Genomic DNA, 26,078 nt, shown 5'->3' with positions numbered 1-26,078 from the left:
AATGGTGTTTTTTAAGTGGATATTGGGTCGTGTCAGGGGAGGGAATAGAGAGCAGAGGCAGATAGAACTTTTAAACTGTCCCGTGGGATTATTTGTGACTCAAAACACATTACTACTTACTGACATCAGTTTCTATAAAAGTCAGGAAGAAGCCAGGCACCAGTGGCTCATGCCTGGAATCCTTGCTGCTCATGAGTCTGAAATCTAAGGATTGGAGCATGGTTTGAAGCTAGCCTGGGCAGGAAAGTACATGAGACTCTTACTCCAATAAACTACCAAAAAAGCTAGAAGTGGAGCTGTGGCTCAAGTAGTAGAGGACTATCCTTGAGCAAAAGAAGCTCAGGGACAGCACCCAAACCCTGAGCCTTATACCTAGTGGGGGGAAAAAGGTCAAGAAGACATGAAGAATAAAACTTAAAGCAGAAAACACAAAAGGGTTCTATTATCAGATACTAGGCTATAAATACTAACCAGGCACCTTCTAAGACTACAGCTCAGAGTCAGTGAGTGAGCTCATGGAAACAGGTCACCATGGAGAAGACCACCTTCTTACTGGTTCTCTGCATTGTAAAGTCTAATGATGGCATTTGGTGGACATTTTGACTTTAATACCCTGGTACATTAGGCCACCAGGAACCCCATTCAGGCTCTCTGACTTCCCATCCCATGTGTACTCCATGTGTTTGTGTATGTTTCCTATCCCATACTGTTGCATCTGGCAGGCAGCTGTTGTCGCATGTGGTTGGTGATGGGTGTCCGTCAGTGGTATGGATGAGATTGATAGGGGACCTCAGGAATCCAGGGGGAAGTTAGTGTGAGGCAGCCAGAATGACAGGACTTTTCACATTCTCCTCCTGGTGGAGATAGGGTTTAGTTCTGGTCACATATGAATGTGAGTGAAATTTAAGACACCAAATTGTATACTTACAAATGATTTAAGTGGAAAGTTTATATACTTTGCCACCATTTTTTTAAAACTTACAAAACCTACATTAATTCTGACAAATAAAAAGATATGCTAGGTCTATGAGCAGGAGGCCCCAATATTATAAATTTATATATATATATGTACTAATCTATAAATTAACATTGTTATGATAACAATATTAATACAATGTAACAAAGCTATCGTGTTCTTTAAATAGATGAATTACATAACTTACACTTTAATGAAGCAGTGAAAGGTATAAGAATATTTTAATAATTTTTCCAATATATTGCTACTACAAAGATATTTTTGCTTGTGTTGCTATATTTAAATTACTTAACATTCTAGTCCGAGGAAAGAGATAGCATTTTTTTCCTTACTTTTTTTTGTTGTTGTTGTTGGTCATGGGGCCTGAACTCTGGCCCTGGGCACTGTCCCTCAGCTTTTCAGTTCAAGGCTAGTGCTCTACCACTTGAGCCATAGCACCACTTCTGGATTTTTCTGCTTGTGCTGAGGAATCGAACCCAGGGCCTCATGCATGCAAGGCAAGCACTCTACTACTGAGCCACCTTCCCAGCCCCATCTTTCCTTACTTTTTAAGCTTTAAACAACTTTCAAACTGAGTTCGGAGAAGTGTATGATAAATTTTGTGAACACTTCTTCAGTTCTGTATAGAGAAGGGTTGTGCTTTGACACGGTAGTTCTTTTTGTTTTTTCTTTCTTTTGTTTATTTTTGTCTCTTTTGTTTCTAACTTCACTGTGCTGGCCATTTATTGGACCCTTGTTGTCTGGAAATACATGCCTTTGACATCTTTATACTGAAAACATGCTTAATTTCTTGGATAAATCTATCACATCTGTATTCTATGTTGTCTTTTTCCCGACCCATTAAATGGATGTTGGACATTGTGAGTTTTCTCTTTCTTTCTGTCCTATTTTTTTACTCTTTTTATTGTCCACTCTGAAATATTTTGCCATGTTCATCTTTGAATTCTTTTTAAATAAATAAAAAAAACCTATATGCTATCATGTTTTTAATATCCAAGAGTTTTATCTGGTCTCTGATTGATCTTTTTTAAGTAAAAATAGCCATTTATTACTGTTTCTCTGGTGAATGTCCTGCCTCCCGAGGATGTCATTTGTTGCTGATGTTTAGCTTCTTCTGCTTCTGCTATTGTCTCTGCTTTCTCAGAGTTTCTTTTTGCTTTGTTCCTTCAGTTTCCGCTGTTCTTGCTGAAGATGCTCTCGAAATAACTGTGATTCTAGAATCTGTTCATGATTAAGGAGGCACTAAAAGCTGATCAGAAGTGTTCTTTGTGTGCGGGCTACTTACTGCCTGGAGGGCTTCCCTGGGAGTTGGCTGGGTGGGGGAGGCACTGCCTCACAGCTCCTAGTGTGTTGGGAATAGAAGAGGGAAGAAGGCTCCACATTTAGCATGTAGATTTTTGTCCTGGATTTTCTTAGCCATGCGTGTATTTCCTGGTCTAGGACTTCCATTGACCAGGGGAATAACTCTCCCTGCTCCAGTTAGGAAGAGAGAAGGAACATTATTCTGGCTGAGTGGGATAAAGGGACGGTTTGGGTATCTGGGTCTCTGACTGTTCTTGACACATAGTTTTAACTGGTTCTCCTGCCTTCAACCCTACCTCTGCACTCACATTTTACATTCTGAGTCTCTGATCCCTTTCAGTCTGCTGGAATGGAGGAGCTAAACTTATGGTTGCTGTCTCTTTTACAGTCATCAACTACCGTGCCAGTGGTTTGGAGAGGGACTGGAAGCCTTCTCCAAACTGGAAGCCAGTACATGTCTTTAACCTGCCATGTTTAACTGGAAATCTCAGATCCTTTTAGTGTTATCAGAACCAAAGTCTTCCATAAGGAGGCCTGAGAAGAAGACTTGGAGCAGTAGCTTGGTTCTTAGGTTGATTGTGGGAAAAAATTGCCAGCCTGTCACAGCCAGTTTTAGTGGTGATGGTGCTGGGTCAGCTCCACTGCGGTAGATCCTCTGATCTGCACTTGCCTTTCCTCTTGCAGAAGTGGGCCAGTGTGAACAACCCCCTCTTCCTTCCGCTGATCCCACCACAGTCTCAAGGCTTCACCGCCATTGTCCTCACCTACGACCGTGTGGAGAGCCTCTTCCGGGTCATCACTGAAGTGTCAAAGGTACCCAGTCTCTCCAAGTTGCTGGTGGTCTGGAATAATCAGAACAAAAACCCTCCAGAAGGTAAGCAGAATGGGGAAGTAGTGCTCTCAGGGAGGCCTGGCTTGGTCTTTCCTGCAGCTCTCAGCTGTATTGCCCTTCATGGCCAAATTACTTGCATCCCCTCTTCCACCTAAACTTTCCTGCTCTGTCAAAAAGCAATGCCAGGGCTGGGAAGGTGGCTCAGTGGTAGAGCGCTTGCCTTGCATGCATGAGGCCCTGGGTTCGCTTCCTCAGCACCACATAAGCAAAAAGAAAAAAGCCGGAAGTGGCGCTGTGGCTCAAGTGGTAGAGCGCTAGCCTTGAGCTGAAGAGCTAAGGGACAGGGCCAAGGACCAGAGTTCAGGCCCCACGACCGGACCCCCCCCCAAAAAAAAAGCAATTCCATTTCTTAGACAGCATGACCCCAGTGTTTTAAGTCATCTCATTCTTGTTCTAGGGTGGCCCACTTAACTTCAGCCCTGGTGTACTCTGTGCACAAGTATTTGAGGGCTTAGGAATCAATAGGATCAAAGGCTGTCGGCCTTGGGAAAAACAGGTCTCAGCCTTCCTTGCCATCCCAAGCTGATTTGTTTACATGAGAACTCAGTTTAAGATGCATTAGTTTTCTCCTTCTTATCTCTGCTCTGTGCTCTCCTTTAAACCAAGAAAAAAGGATGGACTCACTTTTGATTTGGAAGGCCAGCAGCAAAGGGCCTGCAGACCTGGAGTCAGTCCTGGAGGAGACTCTTACTAGAAGCTGCCATTGGTCTCCCTTAATCACTTTGCTCCTTGACTCGGCCACCCCTATAACCTGCTGGCTGGCAGCTAAGGTTGAGGACTACTTGATTAATTGGATTTGTTTTTAATTCGGGATGCAGAGTACGTTCCACCTGCATTTAGTTTCTCATTCAGTCTGTCTATTACTGATCCTAATCCCAAGGACTTCAAAGCTCTCGCCATTTATAGCCCATTAAAGCCAGGAAGTTTCTGATGGATTAGGGCAAGGAATGAGTTTGAAGTTTGTAATGTGCACCACTGTCACCGATAAGGTCTAGTTTATTGCCCGACAGTAGTATCTGCACTTTTTATGGCTAGTCCTTTTAATTGGTTATGCTGAAGTCCAGAGAGCCCTGCAGACTACCAGTAGTAGATCTGGAGTCTAGGCTGGAAGAAGACTGTATTTCTGTCTCGGTTAGGCAAGTCAGAATTTGCTCAAGAAGGTTCTTTACTGCCTCCTGAAACATTTCAAAAGTTGTTCTTTGTGGGATTTTTGTTCTTTGAAAGGATGTCTCTTTTTAGGTCTGGAGATGTACAATGTGAGTAAATAAATTAGCTACTTTGAATGAGCATCCTCTATTATGCCTTTTAAAACATTAACTAGCTACTGGTACCAAGATTTCTTCTTTCGCTTAACATTATAGCCAACTAATTTTTGTTTTGTTAGTTCAATTCTTAAAACAAATAAAAGAGAGTGGGGGCAGGGGTGGGGTGGAGGGAGGAAGGGGTGGTGTCTCAGGCATAAAATCCCAGCCCTTGGAACACAGAAGCAGGATGGTGAGTTTTAGACCAGCCAGAGTTACATAATGAGATTCTATCTCTATTAATTAACTAATTAATTAATAATAAAGGGGGAAATGGGGAGGTGAAAAAGGAAGATATTCATATCACTTAAGAAGGGAGGAAGAAAGTGACAAGGGGAAGGGAAAAAAAGGAAAGGAAAGGAGTTGTAAAGGAAAGGAAACTGGAGAAAGTCTCTCCTGAGTCACTTGATTTTGTCCATAGTGTCACTTTTCTCCAGAGAAGTGAATTAGATGGTGCTGCATTGCTAACAGTCGTGTTTAAGACAGAAGACTGTGTGCCCCTCATATGTCTGGAATGTCCCTGTGTCACGTTGCATTCAAACACATGCATTTACCCCAGTGTACAGAGACCTCCAGCGTGGCAGGAAAGCCGCCAAGCCCTGCTTTGCAAGCCTGAGAACAGCAGAATGCAGGCTGCGGTGCAGAGGATCTGGAGATGTACTATCATTCTGTACCCTATAAACCCATACAATTGTCATTTGTCAGTTAAAATAAAACTTAATACTGCAAAAGAGGTTTCTCTTTATAAACTCTGGTTAGCCACTTTGGGCATAAGGCAAACCATTTGCTGTGAATTTGAATCACTTGTTTGGGCAAGCATGAGAAAGGAGAAATGGTTTTCTTCCTGTATGGTGCAGGCCTCAGCACTGGTGTAACTGAAGGCCGAGCAAGAACCTGAGTTTGGAGCTGGGAATTCAGTGTTAATTATTGGGCAAACCTTACTAAAATATAGTGGTTAATTTTCTGACCAGCAGTTTCATTTACTTTTTAAATGCTTTGGCTCTAGGGAAGAAAGAGACTCTTTAACTGATCGGGCCCTAATTTTGACATGCACTGTGATAGACTTGCTTTTTTCTGTCAGTGGTTTTAGGTCAGAGCTCTGGCTCTGGTGATGTGGTTGTTGGGGGAGAACATGACCATGTTTCATCTTCTGTGGGGTGTTTGTTCAATTGGTAACTGGGGCTGTCAGCTCTGGTGCTCATGCCAGCACATGGATCTGATCTTTCATGTACAGCATATATATATATATATATATATATATATGTATATATATATATGTATATATATGTATATATATACACATATATATATAGCTTTTTTCTAAAGCTTTGAAATATTAGAGGCAAAAGTGATGTTTTTCCACTTTCTCTGCATTTACTAAAATAAATATTGTGGTTAACATGTCTACTGCTGGGAGGATTAGTGTAGGCATCATTCTTCCCAATTCCCACTTTTTTTTTTTATTTTCCATCGCAACCAAATGCTCTTTTTCTTTTGGTTACAGTTATGTCTAAATTGTTGGGTTTGAAGTTTAAGTAAATACTTAGATTAGGCAACTGAAATTTCCAGTGTGCTTTCGTCATATTGCTTTTGAGCCCTGTACCTTCCCATTCCCCTTTTCTAAGTCTTCAGTTTCCAAAGTTGATGGATAGAGAGGTTATTTGCCTTGGCTCCTGGCCTCTATCTGAAGGAAGCTATTGTACTATACATTTTGAGTAGTATAACTCAGTCTTTAGTTTTAATCTATTTCAGTTTTAAATTTGAATTGGCATCAGCACCACGCCCAGCTTCAGGTGGTGGCTGTCACAATCCTTAATGGGCAGCAAGGGGTTAGTTGAGCCTTTCAAGATGGTCAACCCAGAAAGGACAGTAGGAAGTAGCTGCCTTTCTTTGAGTGTATTCTGGAACTCTGGGAAAGTAAGTTCATAAAGCCTATCCATGCACTGAGCAACTCGACACTTCTGAAGCAGGCTCAAAGTTTGTGTGAAGATCAGGTTTGTGTGATGATCAGATAGTGTGTTCTGTATGTAGATAGGAATTGCAGGCTTGGATTCTTCTTCAGCCAACCTGAACACTTGGCAGTATCTTTGCCAAGTTGCATAAAAGTTCCTTTTGCTTGCATCTCCCATGGCACCCAATAGAAAAGCAAAACTGCCAATCATTATAGCTTTTTTTTTTTTTTGGTCCTGGGGCTTGAACTTGGGGACCTGGTCACTCTCTCTGAGCCTCTCTGCTCAAGGCTAATGCTCTATTACTTGATCCACAGTGCAACTTTTTCTGTTTATGTAGTACTGAGGAATCAAACCCAGGGCTTCAGGCATGCTAGGGAAGCACTCTACCTCTAAGCCACATTCTGAGCCCCAGTTTTTTGTTTCTTTTTTTAATCACTGATACAAGGACTAAACCTCATACTGTGCAGTACTCAGTTGCTTGGCTCAGCTGTTTGGTTTTCATAAATTTAGCAACATGTTTGAAAAAAATCATAGTTTTAGGTTACTTTTTATACCTAGGCGGTGACATTTCTATTTTGCTTGTTGGAGATTTACAGGATGGAACACTAGATACAGAGCAATGCTGTTGAATTTAGGATTAAAAGAAATAATGAGAACAGACCCCCATCTAAGCTCAACAATAGATTTCTTGCTCTGATGCTGTTTCCTTCTGCATCACTTATGATGACCAGGCCTGGTGGGTCATCTCCATGTCCTCTGTCTGGACCTCTTCAACATCTCAGCAAAGAGGTAGTATTCTAGGACTTCACAATAATCCATTGATGAAGACGATAATGGCCTGACACTTGCTGTCCCAACAGTTTATCATATGCTTCTTTTATCCTACTAATGGAACTATGCTGATACTTCATACACAGTGTCTCTAGTCCTTCAGAAAAGCCTGCAAGGAAGCTGCTATTGTCTGCATTTTACAAAAGTAAAAGAACTCAGATTATTAACTTGCCTAAATCACAAAGCTGCAAGTGGCAGAGCCAGCAATAAACACAGGGCTCTCAGGATCTACAGCTCATGCTTTTGCCCTGAGTTCCCATGTCTATTTAGATAACCATGTAGTTGTAGGAATGTCATCATGCTTTGCCACTTGTCTAAGTTAGGAGAACAAAGAAGAGCCATATTCTTGTCAGGGATTCAGAGAGTCAGAAAAGTAAATTATTGTTTGAAAAACACTCGCAGGGAGAAAAATCTCTTTCTCATGTATTCTCCTTCCCTGCCTTATAGCCCCCTTCTCACTCTCCTGCCCCAGTCCTAATGCTTTTAAAATACTAAAATTCCATACCAGGATGGTCTATGTTCATGGGTTTGCTGCCCTCCCATCCTGTCACTGGCCGTTCCCTGTCATGGAGGCCTATTTTATTTGACAAAGTAAAGAGAAGAATCTGGGAAGTTTTCTAGAGTCCTTGGGGGTACTGCTTATCCATAGAGAGCAGGCCATTGAAATGGAGGCTCCTTTTGTGCAGGCTGACTTTTTGCTACCCTGATGAATCTTAGAACAAGGGAAAGTCATCATACTCCTCAAAAAGCTGTGATTCATTCTGCATTTCCATCTGTACCCCATATTATCCCCCTTGGCTTTCATCACCCTCTAAAACTTCCCCATCAAAGACTTCACAGGGGCAAGTTCACTCTTTATGGGCACTGTCTCAAGTGAGGGTATATGTAGATAAAGCTAGTAGGAGAGCCTGTGGAGTAGACAAGTGAAAGTCCCAATTCCATCTAGAGCAGAGACGTGTTTCTACTTAACCACAGCAGCTGGCCTATTTTTCGTAGAGTAGGAAAAGGAACTATTTGTTATTTTGTGGGACTCATATGGCAAAAGTTCTGTGTCTTTAGTTCCATTAGCATGTGTGGTATTTTCAGTTCTGTGGCAGGGCTTCCACCTAGGTACAACTGGGCACAAGAAGCATGAGTTGGAGATGCTTCCGGATGGTTGGTCTAGGTGATGTACCTGATGCAAAATCTACCCCTTTGCCACCATGACCTAAAGTTGAGAGAAGTCTGGTTCTGTACATAGAGACTTTCAAGGGAAGGCACAGCTGACATTTAGTAATGTATACCATGTGCAAGGCACTGTACTGCTATATACCTTTATTCATAGTCAGGGTCAAAGTCATAGTCAAAGATGGGGCTGTTACACCTTCTCCATAGCTGAAGAAACAGGTTCACTGTAATTGACTTGTTCAAAATCACATGGCTCATGAACAGTAGACTGGAAGTATTTCCCAAACTATTCTTTCTACTATACTTTCTGGCTTTCCTAAGAGTATCTTGTTTAGTTCCTCACCTGAGATCAGGTAGAATCTGACTATATTTAGTACATTTCAAGCAAAAAGATATTGTGTTGCTGAAGGCATTTCATTCCATCCTAAAACAATTTGTAGTATCAGAAGGCTTCTTACCTCTATGAGTCTCAATCAATTTCCCTATAACATTCACCCAGCCTTTGGTTATGGTTCTAACCTTTCTTGGCTGCCTCAAGTAATTGTCAGAAATTAAAAATCAGAAGCCACATAGTAATTTGAACAGGAAAAATGTAATATCAAGAATGATTAGTGTGTTATGCACTGATGACTTATGCCTGTAATCCTAGTTACTCAAGAGACTGAGATCTGAGGATCGCGGTTCAAAGCCAGCATGGGCAGGAAAGTCCGTGAAACTCTTATCTCCAATTAACCACCAGAAAACCAGAAGTGGTGCTGTGGTTTAAAGTGGTAGAGCACTAGCCTTGAGCAAAAGAGCTCAGGGACAGATCCTATGCCCTGAGTTCAAGCCCCATGACAAAAAAAAAAAAAAAAGGAAAAAAGAAAAAGAATGTATAATGCATGATTTGTGGCTAGAGCTAAGATTCAGACTTTGTTGGACCGAGGAGAGCTGTGTTATATTGGATGGTGAAGTGTGCCAAGGTGCCAACGGTGACAGCAGTGATGGCCTTCCCGCTCCTGCTTGATGCCCCCAGAATTCAATAGGAATCTGCTACAAATGATGCTGTTAATTTTCTGGGATAATAACTGGGGCCTCAGTGGACTTCCTCTGGAGCCACCCCAACTGTGAGCCTCTACAGAATTGCTGGTGGAGACAGGAACAGAACTTCAGGGAAGCTTCCCCTAAGGTGCCATGTATACTTACTAGAGGTGAATGCCAGTACCTGCTTACTGCTGGCCACCTACTGCAGGGGCAGAGTAAAGCAAGCACACCAGCCATCAAGAACTCCATCTTGGGCTGGGATGTAGCTCAGTGGCAAAGCGCTTGCCTAGCAAGCTCAACGTCCTGGGTTCGATCCCCAGTACCAAAAAAGGAAAGACAAAAAAAAAAAAAAAAAACTCCATCTTCCCATAGCAACCTTCTAGTGCCCTCCCCGGACAAAGGCTATCATCATGCCAGCTGGCAAAGGAGAAGTATTCACAGGGTCATCTCCAGCATCACAAACTGGACAGTGAAGATGAAACTGCAAGCTGTAAGGCAACAATCTGGTAATAGGCCCACTTTGTCTCTCTATACATTCTGTAGAAATCCTGGATTCAGTTGCCCAAACTATCCTCAATACTCCTGCCAAATTGTTGGCTCCATTTGTTCATCTTCTACATTGCAGTTCCCAAATCTGAGTACTAAGTCTAGCACAGCATTTCTCCAAGTGTGGGTCAGGCACCACCTCAGCGGAGATCCAGTCAGGGGTTTTGGGAGGATGAATCATTGTTTCCCTTGCCCATCTTGTTTCTGTCACAGGGAATGATACAAAATGACAATGACATAGATGTTCTAATGGCCAATGGAATGTGTAATTGTGTTTTAGAATTTCCTCCATTTTAGTTTTTAATACACTGATTAGTGAGTGTCTTTGTCCTGTGTAAATTAAATTACTTTTGGTTTCTCAGTGATTTTAAGAGCATGAATGGTTCTAAACATTTGGTCTCCTAGATAAAGCTGTAACCTGTATTTTAGATACTATAATTCATACTTTATAAGAAGCTGGTGACAGTATATATGTGGCAGGCATTTTATTTAACTGAAGTCAGGGGTGTAATGCAAGCAAAAATAAGGATGAAAAGAATCATTGAATCTTCCTGGTTTATTCCAAATTAGAAAACCATGGGGCTGTAGAGCTAAGTGTATTATGGTGCAGGTCGTATGTGGTCTTCAATGGTCAGCAGACTTTGGTTTAAATACTAGCCAGCAGAACAAGTTACTTTTCTCTCTTAGTCATATAAAGGGTACTTTGTAAATGAGTTATGCTGTCAGGAAGTTTGATAACAATACATCTATGAGGAATTAATGTCCCCTTCTCTGCTTATTTCTGAGGAGAGGGACTTAGTTAATTTCTTATAAATAATGCAGACCACAGGTGAGTCTCCAGTACCTCAGTTTGTGTGCCCAGGAGCATCTTTTATTATTATTATTGTGAAAATACCATATAGAGGGGTTACAATTGCATGAGCAAAGTAATGAGTACATTTCTTATCAAGCATTGTTCCCTCCTCCTTTGTTTCCCCTTATCAGCCCTTCCCATCTCCACCCCCCTTGCCAGCCCTGTCTCTCCAGTCCCCACTCCCAACTCAGGAGCATCTTTATCCATTAGTTATCATTTAAAAGACAGTGGCCCAGAGGATCATTTTCTTTGGTTTCATGTTCAGCTCTTTCTTAAGCATACTTCTTTTGGAGTTGACCACTTTTTAGGGTCTAGGCCACAGGACAGTTGGCAGCTATGGATGTCTTCCTTAAGCACCAGGCTTCTGTCTTCCATAGTCCTCTTCCAAGACCTGGGAGCATCCAACAGTGCATCTCATTGTTAGGTTGTAACAATGCGTAGGTCAGATGTTCCACTATAGTCAGTCGAGGCGACCTTTTTCCCTTTGACTTTCTCTCTGCTTTGCATCTCCTTCAGTTTGGTGACTCTATTGTGGCCATGGGTATTTGAGGGCCTCAAGACTCACAAAAACTAAATCTTCAACTAATTATACGATAGTCTTTCTAAAAGCAGCATGATACCTGGTTTTCCACTTCTCACCTGACAAATGTTATATGAAGAATAAACTGCCATCTGTGAGAAACATTGCTATTATACCAACAAAGTATTTGCCAAGAACAAAATTTAAAATAAACAACGCTGTGGTTGAATTGCTGTAATAATTTCAAGTTAGAATGGGGAAAATATAAGGCAAGTCATGGGTTATTTCTTCAACATACTAGAAAATCCCACACAACTGAACCTAGAAATGTGATATTTACTCTGTAAACTGGTCATGATGAGAAACCTATCCTAGTGAGCCCAAATTAGGAAAGGAAATGTAGGGTTAGGAAGGCAGCACTCATCCTGGGAAGGTAGGGAGAGGGGCGTGGGCTCAGCAGCCTAAAGCTACCTGTGGTTGATCCTAGCATAGCTTCTGACATCTGAGTGCACTGATAGGAAACTGACAGAAGAGGTAGGTTCTGATATTCCAGCTGTGGTCCTGAGACTGGGATCCAGGCTGTCTTTCTCTTCCTGTCATGGTGATGTCAGCCAAAGAACATTTATTTTCCTGCCTCTCAGTTGTGAAGTGAAGCCAATTTGTTTCTTCTAGATAAGACAGTATGGAGAATTAGTGGTATTGCAGGGAATTAGAAAGGATAGAAATGTGTGTGTGTGTGTGTGTGTGTGATTAGAAAGGATAGAAGTAAGTGTGTGTGTGTGTGTGTGTGTGTGTGTGTGTATGTATGTGTGTGTGTGTGTGTGGTCCCTGGCCTGGCCTACCTTTCCCCTTGAGGAGAGCCATGGATAGAAAGAAGCTAGTCCTTTCACCTCATTGTGGTAGAGTGCTCTCACAAGATAGGTGAGCAGTAAATACCTTGTTTTATTTTTCTTCTAGAATCTCTTTGGCCCAAAATCAGGGTTCCATTAAAGGTTGTGAGGACAGCTGAAAACAAGCTGAGCAACCGCTTCTTCCCATATGATGAAATTGAGACAGAGGCTGTCCTGGCCATTGATGATGACATCATTATGCTGACCTCAGATGAGCTGCAGTTCGGTTATGAGGTAAGGAGGCCTTCAGCAGTGTGTGTAAATTGACATCTACTGCTATTATTGCTGGTCTTTTCTGAAAAAGAATGCTATACCTCCTCTAGAGTTATAATAGCTAAACTTCCCAGTAGAGTTTGAAGGCCACATGTACATGACATACAGTGGGTTATGGTAACTGTTCTTTAAAACCTGAGGAAGCCCCATTCCAGAATGAGAACTGTGTCCTCCCTGGTTTTAGGATCTCCCAAGGAGAGTCCCCTGGGTACATTTTCCAAAGTGCATCTGTTACATTTAGCAAGCACCTAATCATATCTCCCAGAATTGAAGTTCCCCAACTCTAGCTGCCAGGCTCAGCAATAGTGAAAATAGCGAAGCCATTATATACAATGAAGAAAACACTGGCAGGAAAAAATTTGTCTTTCTCCTTACAACCTGATGAAAGAAACAAGTGAAGCCATCACTTTGCTTAACATAGTAAGCAAAGAAGCAACACTGACAAACAGAAAGCAGATCCTGTTGATGAGTTTGAAGTGGCGAGGCCACTGCCTGTCTTTACCCAGAAACATTCTCTATCACTGCTCATTTGGGGTGGCTGATGGATTATGTTGGGTTCAAGGGTTAAGTATGGAGACCAGTAAAGGTCTCTCCAGGGGAAAGTGCCAGAGCCCAGGCCTGGTGAGAAGCAACAGCAGTTGATGAGGCCTGTCAGGGAGGATGTAGGTGCGAGGCATGACGGCGACAGTCGAGTCGTGCGCTGCAGGAGGCAGCTATGGTATCAGACCAAAGTGCAATGGAGTGTATAAATCAATTAGCTCCAGCAGGCACAGGGGAAAGTTGGAGATTTATCCCCTGTGGTCACCTTGCTTTCGGGTGAGAGGAACCTTTTTTTTTTTTATTGACTCAGGATTTGTTGAATTTGGAGTTGTTAAAAAAAAATCATGACATTTGGCTAAATGAAGCTATATTTGGTACCTATGTTTATTATAGAAATTTGTCTTCAAATCCTAAAGTCAGAGATTAGTGCTGGGATGTAGCTCAGAGGAAAAGCACTTGCCTAACATCGGCAAGATCTAGAGTTTGATCCCCAGCACTTAACAAATAAAAAAGGTAGATTTTAAGTGAGAAGAAATAAGAACTTCCATACCCACCAAAGCTTAAGTCTTCCCAGTTGTGTTTTACTTTAAAATATTTCACCCTGGATTCCAATGAGAAAGAAATTGTTCTAAGATAGATTAATATGTGGCACCCTGGTTATTAGAGAACTGGCTAATGAGAAACATAGGAGCGGCTACAGAAAGGTGCATTCATCATTTGGTTTTATCTTGGTTCATAAGAAGGGATTTGTACAGCATCTCACCTAGGGTATTAGATGACATTTAGCATACTATTACTCCCTTTTTTTTCCTCCAAAAAAATTGCCTACTTGTTTCTCTCATCAGGTTGTAAGGAGAAAGACAATTTTTTTTTCCTGCCAGTGTTTTCTTCATTGTATATAATGGCTTCACTTCTACCACTGTGTTTATTTTTGTGGCAAAAGTGAGATTGCAAGGGGAACATTCAGAATGATGGGGCCAAGGTGGACGAGGGCTGCCTCTTCACTTTCCAGTTCCCTAAGTTCTGTTAGTTTGGAAGTTATGCCTTGAGATCTCAAATCTATTGAACCCTGGAATCTCCGTAGCTCATTTCATAATATATCCTGTAGCCAGATAGTTTATAAGAGGAGTGTGGAGACTCCCTTGGCTTGCTTGGGTTTATTTCCACATCCCTCTTAGGGAGTAGCTGCTGCCTAGAGGAGTGAGACCAGGAGCTGCCTGGTCCCTGTTCACCAGAACCTTCTCCAGGAGCTACCCAAGTAGATGCTTTTCAGAGCCTCCTCCACTGTGAGACTTGCCTGCTCCTATCTGCATCCTCAGTGCCACACTTCACCTTGGACTTTTCTACAATGGGAAATGCAAGGTGGTCTTCTTCTTCTTACTCTGTGCTCAGACCGAACAGGCTTAGCCTACTTGTCGAAGGCACACAGCTAATAAGTGGAAGAGTTGATACTTAACTCAAAGTTTGTTGGACACCAAATTGTCTCCTGAAGATTCTGCCCCACATGTCATCTATCAGAAACTACTGGTTCTGAACATAAATACTGTTGGTTCTAAGAAGCAGCACTTAGAACAAACCAACAAAAACACCCCAGATCAAATAGTAACTCGAAAAGAAGAGGAGAAAAACAAAGTTGTTTATCAATAGAGAAATGTGCATAGTTGCTCAGGTCTTTGCTTATATGGCTGGGTCAGAGCTCTGAGTTGATACTGAAACTTTCTTCCTCCCCGTGCAGGTTCCTTTTGTTGTCCTGAAGCACCTCAGACCTTAGTACTGACAGTTTCCTAATGCGTCCGGTACCATTCACACTTCCTATTTCTTCTTGTGTTCATTTTGATAGATTGTGTTCTTCAAGGAATCTTTTCATTTTTATATACATTGTAAAATATACTGGTCAGAAAGTCATTCATAATACTCCCTGGTAAGCTTTGTAATACTCCCTGGTAAGCTTTGTAATCATTTGCTGTTTTTCATTCCCAATATTGGTAATCTGTCTCTCCCTGCCCCCCCCCTCCCCTCTCTTATAGTCTGGGATGGCTTTAAGCTCACAATCTTCCTGCTGGAGAAGACTCCCAAGTGCTGGGATTACAGAAGTGTATCACCACACCCAGCTTTTCTCTTTTCCTTGATGAATCTTATTAGAGGTTTATCAGTGTTACAGTCTTTCCAAAGAATCTAGCTTGATTCTGTTGGTTTTCTTCTTGTATATTTATTCTGTATTTAGTTAATCAATATTTTTTGCTAGTTGTATTTCATCCTATACTTTCACAATTTAAATTACTACGATCTGTCTAGATTTTTTGGTTGATAGCTTAAATAATTGATTTTAGTATTAATTTTCTAATATGTGGACTCAGATTTTCCTAACCATTGCTTCAAATGCATTCTCAGGCTTTGATGTGTCATATTTCTCTTTAAGTTCTAAATATTTTGTAATTTGCTTTGTATTATCTCCTTTGACCCTTAGTTACATGGAAGTACATTGCCTACTTTGTCAAACTATTTGATTTATTTTTTCTTAATAATTTCTGGTGTGATTCTACAATGAAGAAAATATATGCTGGCTGATTTTATTATTTTGGAATTTATTGAGACTATGTGACCCAGTAGGAAGTGTATTTTGGTAAGTGTTCTACGACTACCTAAAAAGAAGGCTTATTCATATTTGTAGATTTAATAGGTCAAGTAGGTGAGTTTGGTTACCAAGTATTTTTCATTTGACATAACCAGAATATTTCCTTGCTTCACCTCCAGTGATAGTATTTATTTTTCTTCTGGGTTTTTTTCCCATAGCCTTTATCATGTCTACAGCAGTTAAATTCATTATCTTAGTTTAAATTTAAAAAATAGCTATATACAATATTTGTTATGTGAGAACTGAAGAGAAAACATGCCACAGATCTTTTTTACTCCAGTGCCAAAATCATTTTAGAGAAATCCAGTGACAGAAGGAACTTTTCATAAAGGAATAGAAAGCTGTCCTCTAGCATCTATTGTGGCTTCAGGTCCTACTTGGAAACAAGAGAGCAGGCCAATTGACTTCCTGAAACCCCTTCAGATATTGTCATTCTAAGAAACCAGAAGATCAGGTAAATCTACAAGGTGTAATCCCGTGTGAAGTACCAAACTGCTAGGCATAAGAAGTGTCAAATTCCTCCACTTCCTGAAAAACACAGAGTATAGGCATTAGCATGTGAGATGTTGAATGGAGAACACATCAGTTATTTAATGGAGGAGATCAGAGAACACAAGGATGAGCCAGCAATTACTTTGTCCAAAGTTCTGTTAATGCCTCACCTAACGTATAACGTATAGACTCAAGCCCCAGAGTTCCAACATGGTTTTCACAAGCAACAAGCACCATAGCCTGCTAGTGGGCCATAGTTGAGAGACTGCAGGTATAAGCCATAGACAGCAATAGAGGATACTCACCTGGGCTGTTAGCTTGGTAATTGTTTGGGAGTTCTAGAATCCCTTTGCAGGAGGAAGTTATTAGAGCCATTTGGTGCTTTTATCCAGCCTTTAGCAAATCTTAGCACAAATAGGTAATATTAATTCTATATACCAGGGTACATGGTCAAGACGCACACCTGGGCTCACTGCCAATCAGATGAGAAGATCAGATCTCCTTGCTGCATGCCTGTTATCCATTCATAGCACCCCATTCAGAAAGCTCTGTTTAAAAGAAATGCGGGGTCAGAATGTGAAGGGACCTCAAAGATCATCCTTCACTCCATGCTTTTTTGCTAAGGACACTGAGGTGCAAAGAAATTAAGTTGCATCTTTAAGGTGTTAAATGTCCACTGACTCTTACCCTCAAAGATATACTATAACAAGTTCTTCGGAATGAAAGGCCAGAGGGATTCTTCTTTCAGTGTCTATGACTTGAGCACACAGACATTTGGAACTAGTATTCAGTATAATTATTTATCTACTTGGAAGAAAACACAGGGGTTATTTGCCTGTTTAGATGGGGTCATATTCCCTGTTGGAAGGCACAGGGCCTTGGGAAATGTTCTGTTCCCTCTCCAGCCCTGAAGTCAGGAGCTAGGAATGATCTTCCCTGGCCCTGCGTGTTTCTGACTTGTTTGACAAGTTCTAGTGAGCTACCAGATGTGGACATTCTTTTCAGCTTGGGATAATTTATTTATCTGTTTATGTATTTTACCAGGAAAGTATCTATTGAGTTCTTGATACTCATTGTGGGGGACTCCTAGGGGAACAGTAGCAGTGGATAATGTTACTTGAATGTTTGATTTTTTTTTTCAAGTCTGTCTGCTTTTATTTCAGACCTAAAGAGCTGGGAAATAAAAAGCAACTTATTCCGGCTCCCCTCCTCCGCCTCTGACAGACAGTTTAAAACATATGGTCGAAAATGAGCCACAGAGACTTGGCTGAATGCATGAACCTGTGAATTTACTTTTCCTTTCATACTTTGATCCACATTTCCAGCCATAAAAAAATTATTAGTGGCACTTAAGTGTTGGACGTTTTTCACCTGAGATATGTGAAACACTTTTGGAGAATAATACTGGTTATAAAATTGGGGCTTCTGTGGAACAACTGTTCTGTTAGGCACAAAGTCTGATGCTCTTCTCTTGCAGCCTGATGTACCATAGGTGGTAGAGGTTGTGTGTGAGAATTTGTTTGTATTATTTTGCTTGTGACTACACAAAGTAATAGCAGTTACCTCCAGTTTTCACCTTTCTTAAGTATATATTCCCAAAGAATCATGGGATGGCAGCAAAATAGCATGGGATGCCCCACTTTTTCTCATGAGAGAAAAAAGCACTCTTCGAGCCATCTGCTTTCCTTATGGGAGAAAGCACTGAGAGAAGGGCACTGAGCACAGTCAGTATGTATTACGAAGTGTATGGTTGGTCAGGGCAGATTAAGGAGCAGGGTTGGAGTTCTGTTTTGTTAACCAGGGGAGCTAGCTTGGCTTGACTAGGCAGTGAGGACCAGCTGGGGGACCAGCTGTCAGGCCAACTGAAAGGTTTGCTGGGAGGGGTGTGGTCAATCAGCCAGATCATCAAGTGATCCGTGGTGATGGCAATTAGCAGTAGAAAACCTAGAGATGGGTTTTATTTTGGGGGTGGTGGTGGGGGGTCCGGTCGTGGGGCCTGAACTCTGGGCCTGGGCACTGTCCCTCAGCTCTTCAGCTCAAGGCTAGTGCTCTACCACTTGAGCCACAGCACCACTTCTGGCTTTTTTCTTTTTGCTTATGTGGTGCTGAGGAATCGAACGCAGGGCCTCATGCATGCAAGGCAAGCGCTCTACCACTGAGCCACCTTCCCAGCCCCCCTAGAGATGTTTTAATGAATTGAAGACCAGATTACCCAGGGCTCAGGTTTCGTGTGTAATGAGGGGACTTGGCTAATTGAATTTCAGAGTTGAGACTCCATATTACGTTATAGCTGTCTATATGTGTGTCCATGGAGAGAAGGGGAGGGGAAATAATCTGTGATTCTAAATAAATTTATCCACTTTTCTTCTCTTCTTCTTCCTCCTCTTTTTAGTTTTTTTTAAAATTTTATTTTGTTTATTTAGGGACAGGGTATGCCATATAGCTTAGTCTGGCCTGGAAATTGCTATCTAGCCCAGACTGGCCTCCAACCCATGATCTTCTTGCCTCCATCTCCCAAGTACTGGGATTACAGGCATGTATCACTATGCCTAACAGTTCCGCTCTTCTTATTAGAGTGGTTGAAAGATAGAAACAGATGAGTATGGAATTAGACTTCATGGTAACCTCCTTAAAAAGTGATCAGAGAAAAAAGGAGTAAACTGTCTTTCGTTTAGTCTGTTCATTCCTGAATTTTCTGCCAAGGAGTGTGCCAAGGATTCTGAGTCTGAGGACAAATAAATATAAACAAGATTTAGACTTTTTTTCTCAGAGGCTTGGAATCATGATCCTTCTGCTAGGAAATTAACTGCTTGCATCCCCACACTTAAGCCCTAGTCCTAAATCTGGAACTGTTCCTGGGCTTGTTGGAAATCCAGGAGAATCTCTGCAGCAAAGTCTTTCTTCATGGTATGTGGAGCCACATATTTCTACCTGCCATGAGTCCTGGGGCTGATCCTTTGAATTCATCTAGGGCCCTAAGAAACTCTGTTCTTGTATAACAACACTAGTAACAAGGGGCCTCTAAAGGAGGAACAAGCACTGGGCATGTGCCTTCAGTGGATGGGTAATCCAGTTGCTGAAGTATTTGGGGCTTCAGGGAGAACTGGCACCTCACCTTCCAGGCCTTGCCCCCTCGACCAGCTTGGATTCTTGAGTCTTCTTGAGGTAGTGATTTACTTGGGTGATGACTCTGCTCACAAACACGCTGGATCCAGCCTGGGCAGCCCATATGGCTGCTGGTGTGCTGTGCCACTCACTCTCACAGTGAGCCAAACCTGATTTTGACATACACAGAGTCAAATTGTGTCAAGGCTGTTCTGTATCACCTGTGCATCTCACTCTAAAGTCACAGTGTAAAGGAGGGAGTAACAATGCTTTACAAGAAATGTACTCATTACCTTACTCATGTAACTGTAACCCCTCTGTACGGCATCTTTACAAGAAAATAAAATTTTAAAAATTAAAATTTAAAAAGTCACAGTGTAGCTAGAACCATTGTGCTGCCATAGGTAAACCTTTGGAAAACTTTCTTAGGCCATATGGTATGCCCTTGTTGAGTGTCTAGAGAAGCTGGTAGCTGTAAGCTCTCTATGAGCCTTGTGGGTCCATTGAAGTGACAGTTCTGAGAAGGACATCTATCTCTTTCCTTTGGCTTTCACTTTTCTAAGTGCCCAAAGAAGTTATCATTCCCAGTAGGCAGAATGACTACACAGCTCCTTTCTGAGAATGGTCTCACCTGTGAGAAAGCCAGTGAGTCCATCAGTGCCCAGATTCTTCTATTTGCTCTGCAGACCCAAGTGGGCTATGCAATCTGTCCCATCTCCAGCTTGCATTGATTTACACACATAGGCCTCGTGGGATGGCTGTGAGTGGTGCTGAAAGAACGTTCCAGCATTCAGGCCAGAAGCCAGGGAGGTGCTGAGAGACACTGCAGCGCAATCTGACCTCTTCGAGCCATTCTGAAGCACTCAAGCCCCGCTGGAGAATAAGTCAAACAAATATTAAGGAAGGAAATCCAGTATGTATGCTGAACATTGAAATAACATCTGACTGGTTAAAAAAGCACCCAGTTGGAATTATAATAGAGTGGCACTTTCCTCCCACTGAGCAAATTAAAACAGCAAGTTGAGATTTGTTTATATATCCATTAGTGAAACATCAAATGGGACATCAAATGTAACTCCCTGTCCCAAAGCAGAGGGTTCCAGCCCTCCTGAGGTGTCTCATCACCCCAAACCTCCTGTCCCAGGTGAGTAGGGGAGTGGTCTGAGAACATCCTGGGGAGCTCATTGTGCACCAGGAGGTGCTGATTAGGAGAGTCCCACCCTTCCCCTGGTCTGCCCTGGGCCTCAAGAACAAGCTCATGATGTGGGAAGGTTATTTTAAAGAGGTGTTGGTTTGCGCAGTGGTTTAAAGAATGTCCTTCCCCTCCCTCTGTTGAAAAGGAGATAGCTGTAGTGATATCCCAACCCTGAAAGGATCCATATGGTGGAGAGTTATTGTTCCAAGATCTGCCTGTTGTCTCCTTGGGATTGATTACAAGGGAACCTAGGCTGCTTTAGGAATTCAGAGCTTCAGAATTCGGCTTATGGTTTCAGGATAAAGGAATTTATCTTCCTGGGCTGCTTCTAGGCCTTGATTGTGATGGAGGTGCATGGGCAGGATGTGGCATAGGGCCAGGACACACAAAACCACAGCAGTGCCCTGGCCTTGAACTGCCCCATTCCCCCAGGAGGACAGAGCCTCTAGCTCTCAGAGGAAAACTGTATTGCGCCATTGGTTATAAGAAAGAGTGCAATAATGACTGCCCAGTCCTGAGTCTGAGACAGAGATTGGGATCACTGTTGCACTAGACATGGCAATTCTGCATTTGAGGAGAATAAGAAAAAAGAAAAATTTGAAAGCTCGGAGCAGTCCCTGATCTTGGAAATGTCATAACTGTGAAATGAATCTCTAGCAAGCAAGATGAACTAGTCAGCATGATATTTACCGTTCAACTCTCAGATTGTATTTATTTCTTGGTGCTTGAAAATTGGTGTCTAGGGCTCACATTAATCATGACTGCTGTATATTTGCTACTGTCTGTTGGCTGGTTTAGATCAAGACTTGGCAGCCTTTAAAAGTAATATTTCTAGGTTCCCAGCCAGCCTTTGGGTTGGGCTGAAGATTTGAGGGCCTGGATGTGGAGGTCTTAGTCACATATTGACTCTGATCTTGTAGGGGGAAGGAAGAGGCCACTGCTCACAGGTAGGGCCATGAGTGACATCCATGGCAGAGATCTAGTCTTGACTGGAAACCTCCCTTCATTTTGTTTCCTTCAGCACAGATGGTGCCTACCTTGCTCCTTGCTCTGTCTCCATGGTTGGCTCATGGCAGATACATACTAAATAACTGAAGGCCAAATGGATTTAAAGTTGGGCATTTTGTTTATTTATGAACATACTTCCTGTTGATAGAATTCATGATCCTGTATTCGATATTCAGTAGAAAAGTCCTAGTCTTTTATTTGCTGCCCTGCTAAAAAGGTAGTCAAATCATTTGCACTCTATTTAACTTGTTGGGAACAATGGGGAGTGCTAGTCTCCTAACTTTGGAATTGAACTCTACTTCCTTTCTTCCTCTAAACTGAAATCTGCAAAGCTTTTTCTTACTCTTTGCTTTCCTATTCCAACCCAGAAGTAACCTTTGCCCTCCTTACTCCTTTAACACATTTCTCTGCATTCTTGTATGCTATTCAGCTTTCCTTGTTTATACACATGCCACTGACTTGTAAATTGAAAAGGCCCTTAGTAGCAAAGTGATGCTTCTTTTCTGTATCTTCTCCTTAAAATATAAGACTTCCCTAGAAAGAAGTCAGGGCAGCTGGTTTTAGGCAAAAGATAGACATGCAGTTCATGCATTTCAGCACATGACACTGAAAATTTTAAGCTTGACCTAAACCTTAAGCCCTATATAATAATTCTCTGACAGCGAATTGCAAAGCTAAGTGTAAAACATAAAACCACAACACTTTTAGAAAAAGCAAGAAAATAAGTGTTTGCTGGGCATCAGTGGTTCACGCCTGTAATCCTAGCTTCTCAGAAGGCTGAGATCTCAGGGTCACAGTTTGAAGCTAGCCTGGGCAGGAAAGTCTGTGAGACTTATATTTCCAATTAATCACCAGAAAACCGGAAGTGGCCCAGTGGCTCAAAGTGATAGAGCACTAGCTTTGAATAAAGAGCTTAGGGACAGCACCGAGGCCCTGAGTTCAAGCCTTAGGACTGAACCCCACCCCCTCAAAAAAAAAAAGTGTTTGTGTGTGTGTGTGTGTGTTGTGAAAGAAGAGCTACAGACTAGGAGAAAATATTTGCAACCACAAATCCAATAAAGGACTAACCATTCTAGGATATGTAGAGGAATCTTAAAACTTAACAGTAAAAAACAATGAGAAAATGGGGATGGACAAAGGACCTGAACAGACTTTTTTCACTGAAGAGGATTAACAGATTAATTGTGGAACATAATTAATCAATAGGAAAAGGCAAATAAAGCTGCAATGAAATGTCACAACATACCTATTAAAATCTCTAAGAAATGACTGGGCACAGTGGCTCACACCTATAATTCCAGCTACTTAGAGAGAATCATGGTTTGATACTAGCCCAGGCAAAAAATTAGATCTGCAAAACCAAACCAAACACTCAGACATGGAGACACATGACTATAACCCAGAAACATGGTACCTAAGTAGAAGATAATGACTCAGGCCAGCCTGAACAAAAATACCTTGTCTAAAATATAACCTTTAAAAAACTGGCTGGAATCAAAAGAAAACCTACAGAATGGGGAAAATGGGAGATCTCTGCCAGTTACTCATTGGATAAAGAATATTCAAGTATATAAAGAGCTCCAAAAATTAAACACCACAAGAACAAATAGTCCAATTAATAAATGAGCAGATGGATTACACTTACAGCCCAGCCCTTTTCTGGTTAATTAGAAGTGGAGTCTTGCAGACTTTTCTACCCAGGCTTGCATTGAACCGTGATCCTCCTGGCTAGCTAAGATTACAGGTGTGAACCACTTGTGTTGGCTTAGTTTGGCCTTTCTTTTTTTTTTAAATAAGGCACCCCAAATTACTGTTTGGATTTATCTGGAATTTACATAAGTAGTTTGAAAGAGTCCCTTTTTCCACCAAGTTAAACACTAGGAAAAAATAACTACAATATAACTATTTGGTAAGCTCATTTATACTTTGAAGTCAGTGTCATTTCTTCCTCTGTGCAGTAAGAAGGAGACCAGAGAGGTTTCAGGGGTGACTTCCCTGATTCAAGCAACTTGGCTGCAGAGATGTACCTTTGGTTCCTGGCTGTTCCAACTGAGCTTCACCAACATCATTGTAAAATTTCAAAGCATCAGGCATGTTAGAAAGAAATATCTCTGAACACAGCCATTTGTTTTCTGATTGCTATTCTTTTAACCTCACTAAACAATTTCCTGAGACCAGATTTGCAAATAGTACAACCCACCCTCGGGTTGACATTATGGAAATCAGAGTGATTTCATGTGTAGTAGGTTTTAAGGAGCACAAAATCAGAAAAACCATGCCCCAGTCCTGACCCTTCTCCTTCCTTCCATCCCTTCACACGCATCTTTCTCCTCCCTCTTTATTGTCTCCTAAGAGATTCATTGCCTCATGAAAAAGGGTACTTGGGTTTAATCTTTCATTCAGCTGCCTTGGACTTGCATTTCCTTCTCTGCCTGTGAGCCTCACAGATTATGAGGCTCCAGTAGGCCCTCAGATGTCATGTGGAAACACACTAGTTTGCTACACAGCTGACAGGAGCTCCTCTTTGTGAGCATGTGGCCATGTTTGCTAAATGGGAACCACATTCACGAAGAGTCTGCCACTTTTAGATGAGTGCTGATGGGAGCTAAGGGTTGTCGTGTTGCCCACCTCCTCTCCTTTCCTGTCTGTTCTCAGCAGGTTCTGGTCTTTTCCCATATCTGCTACTAGTACATAGACTGAAGAACCCTTCATGTGATCCTAGGTGCTTCCTTGTTTCACAGGTGAAGGATCATACTTTGGGAGATGAGGTGCTTCTTAGAATCAGAGCAGTAGAAAATCAGAGATCTTCATGATCAGGAATGGAAGGGGACTTAGAAACAACTTAGACTGAAGCCAGTGGTGTGACTGTGGTAGGCCACTTCCGCTGCGGGTCTCATTTACATCATCAGTGCAGGGAGGGAGTTGGACCAAATGATCTCTGCCTTCCACATGATCCAGAAGGTTACAGAGTTTGGAGACAGCTTGAATGGGGCCAGCAGCTCAGCTTGAACAGTGTGAGTGTCTGGGAAGCTGGTGCACAGGGATAGGCAGATGTCCAAAGCCACCTTCTTCAGATGTAATGACACATCCTTCTCTATCCCTATCTCTGAAGAAGAAGCACAGAGAGAACATCGTGTGCCCAGCACCACAGCTCTAACTTGCATTCAGATTGGGGCAATTGCAAGTGCTACCAAACTTCAGAGGCTTCCCCTGTTCCTGATTTTCCTGCTTGGCTGATTTTAAACAGAACTCTGTCCAGTGGGAAGGTCCCTCCGGCTGACTGAAGTGATCTGACAGGTAGATCTGAAAGCATAACAGAGCTTGCATATGTATTTGCAAAACAATTCAGCATAAGGGACACCTCAGTGACAATCTCTGGGCTCCCCCCAATTGTTGCGTATCAGGATTTGAGTGTGGCCCAGATGTGAACCAAGGCACTTGGTTTTTTTTCCCCAAAGTGCTGCCTTGCTTAAAATGCTATGTCCCATGGTAATACAAAGCCTGAGCTGCAAATGGAGCCAGTTAGGCCCCTACTCCACTTCATGTCAGGAAATTCCAAGTATAAAAGGTACACGTTATTCCCAGAGGGCTGAGAATGAATCTTATAACTGGCTTCTCTGTGGAAGTCAGCCAGCTGCCCGCTCCATCTGGGCAGCATGCAGGACAGAGCCTGGAGGGAAGAAAGATGAACATTACAAACTGTGCAGCCCTGCTCTGCTGTCACTCACCCAGGCTTGTGACTACAGTGGTTGAGTAGGTTCATAGACTTTGACAGGGATTAACAAAACTTGGGAACTATGTTCAAGGAAAGAAACAAAACTCATGCCTACCTTTGGAACTATATTCACACACTCCTGGTTCTCTTACCATTCTTTCTGCCATCTCTTGACTCAGAAATCCTGATACTGGTTCCAGTTCTTGCACCCAGTGGCAGTCACCCTGTAAGACTATGACTTTGAAAGGGTGACAGACTACTGCAGCCACTTCATAGAATAGCCACCTTCCTGGTGGTTTCCTGATTGCATAGCCCAGATGGACGCCACCTGTGCCTCTACCTTCCCTCTCCCCGGTCTGCTTCCTGAGGCTGGCTGTGGTTAGCATTTACCCTGCGCTTAAAATGCACACCCCAGCCTGGCTCACAATGCAGCTCATTATCTTCTTTACAGGAACATGTATTGAGTACCCATATATATATGGGTTTTAACACAGTTTAATCATATAGGCTAGACTATTGAGAAACCTACAACTTGAAACAGATCAAGTTGTCCTTGGAAACAGGTCCATGAAGAGGAACATAAAGGAACATTAGTGATCATTCAACCCATCCCTCATTTTGAAAGTAGTGAAATGAAAACTGGTCACCTTGCATAGGCCAGTTGCAGGGCACATCCTGGCAGAGCTCTTTTTGCATATGCATTACCCCCAAACCCCTGCACTTTCTATAAGATATAATTCGGTCTAGGCTGCTTGGGCAAAGGTAGAAGAATTCATGGCTTTCCTTTCTAAAGGAAAGACCTCAGGTTTCTGATTTGGGGGTGATATTTGTTTTATTGTTTGTTTTAAAGAATTTGGAAAAT

The 26,078-nt window shown here is 42.1% G+C and overlaps 1 protein-coding gene across 1 annotated transcript in view; it reads left to right on the top strand.

Moving 5' to 3' along the window:
- Ext2 (exostosin glycosyltransferase 2) overlaps positions 1-26,078 on the top strand; it is a 117,502-nt gene that overhangs the window by 77,040 nt on the left and 14,384 nt on the right. The window contains exons 8-9 of the mRNA XM_013030038.1: positions 2,963-3,152; positions 12,321-12,487. Of these exons, the coding sequence (XP_012885492.1) occupies positions 2,963-3,152; positions 12,321-12,487 (357 nt within the window). The remainder of the gene's footprint in view (positions 1-2,962; positions 3,153-12,320; positions 12,488-26,078) is intronic.

The sequence above is a fragment of the Dipodomys ordii genome, unplaced genomic scaffold, assembly GCF_000151885.1.
Source record: "Dipodomys ordii isolate 6190 unplaced genomic scaffold, Dord_2.0 Scaffold125, whole genome shotgun sequence".
Taxonomy (NCBI): domain Eukaryota; kingdom Metazoa; phylum Chordata; class Mammalia; order Rodentia; family Heteromyidae; genus Dipodomys; species Dipodomys ordii.
The sequence above is the reverse complement of the archived record's forward strand: the minus strand, read 5'-3'. Positions and strand labels throughout refer to the sequence as shown.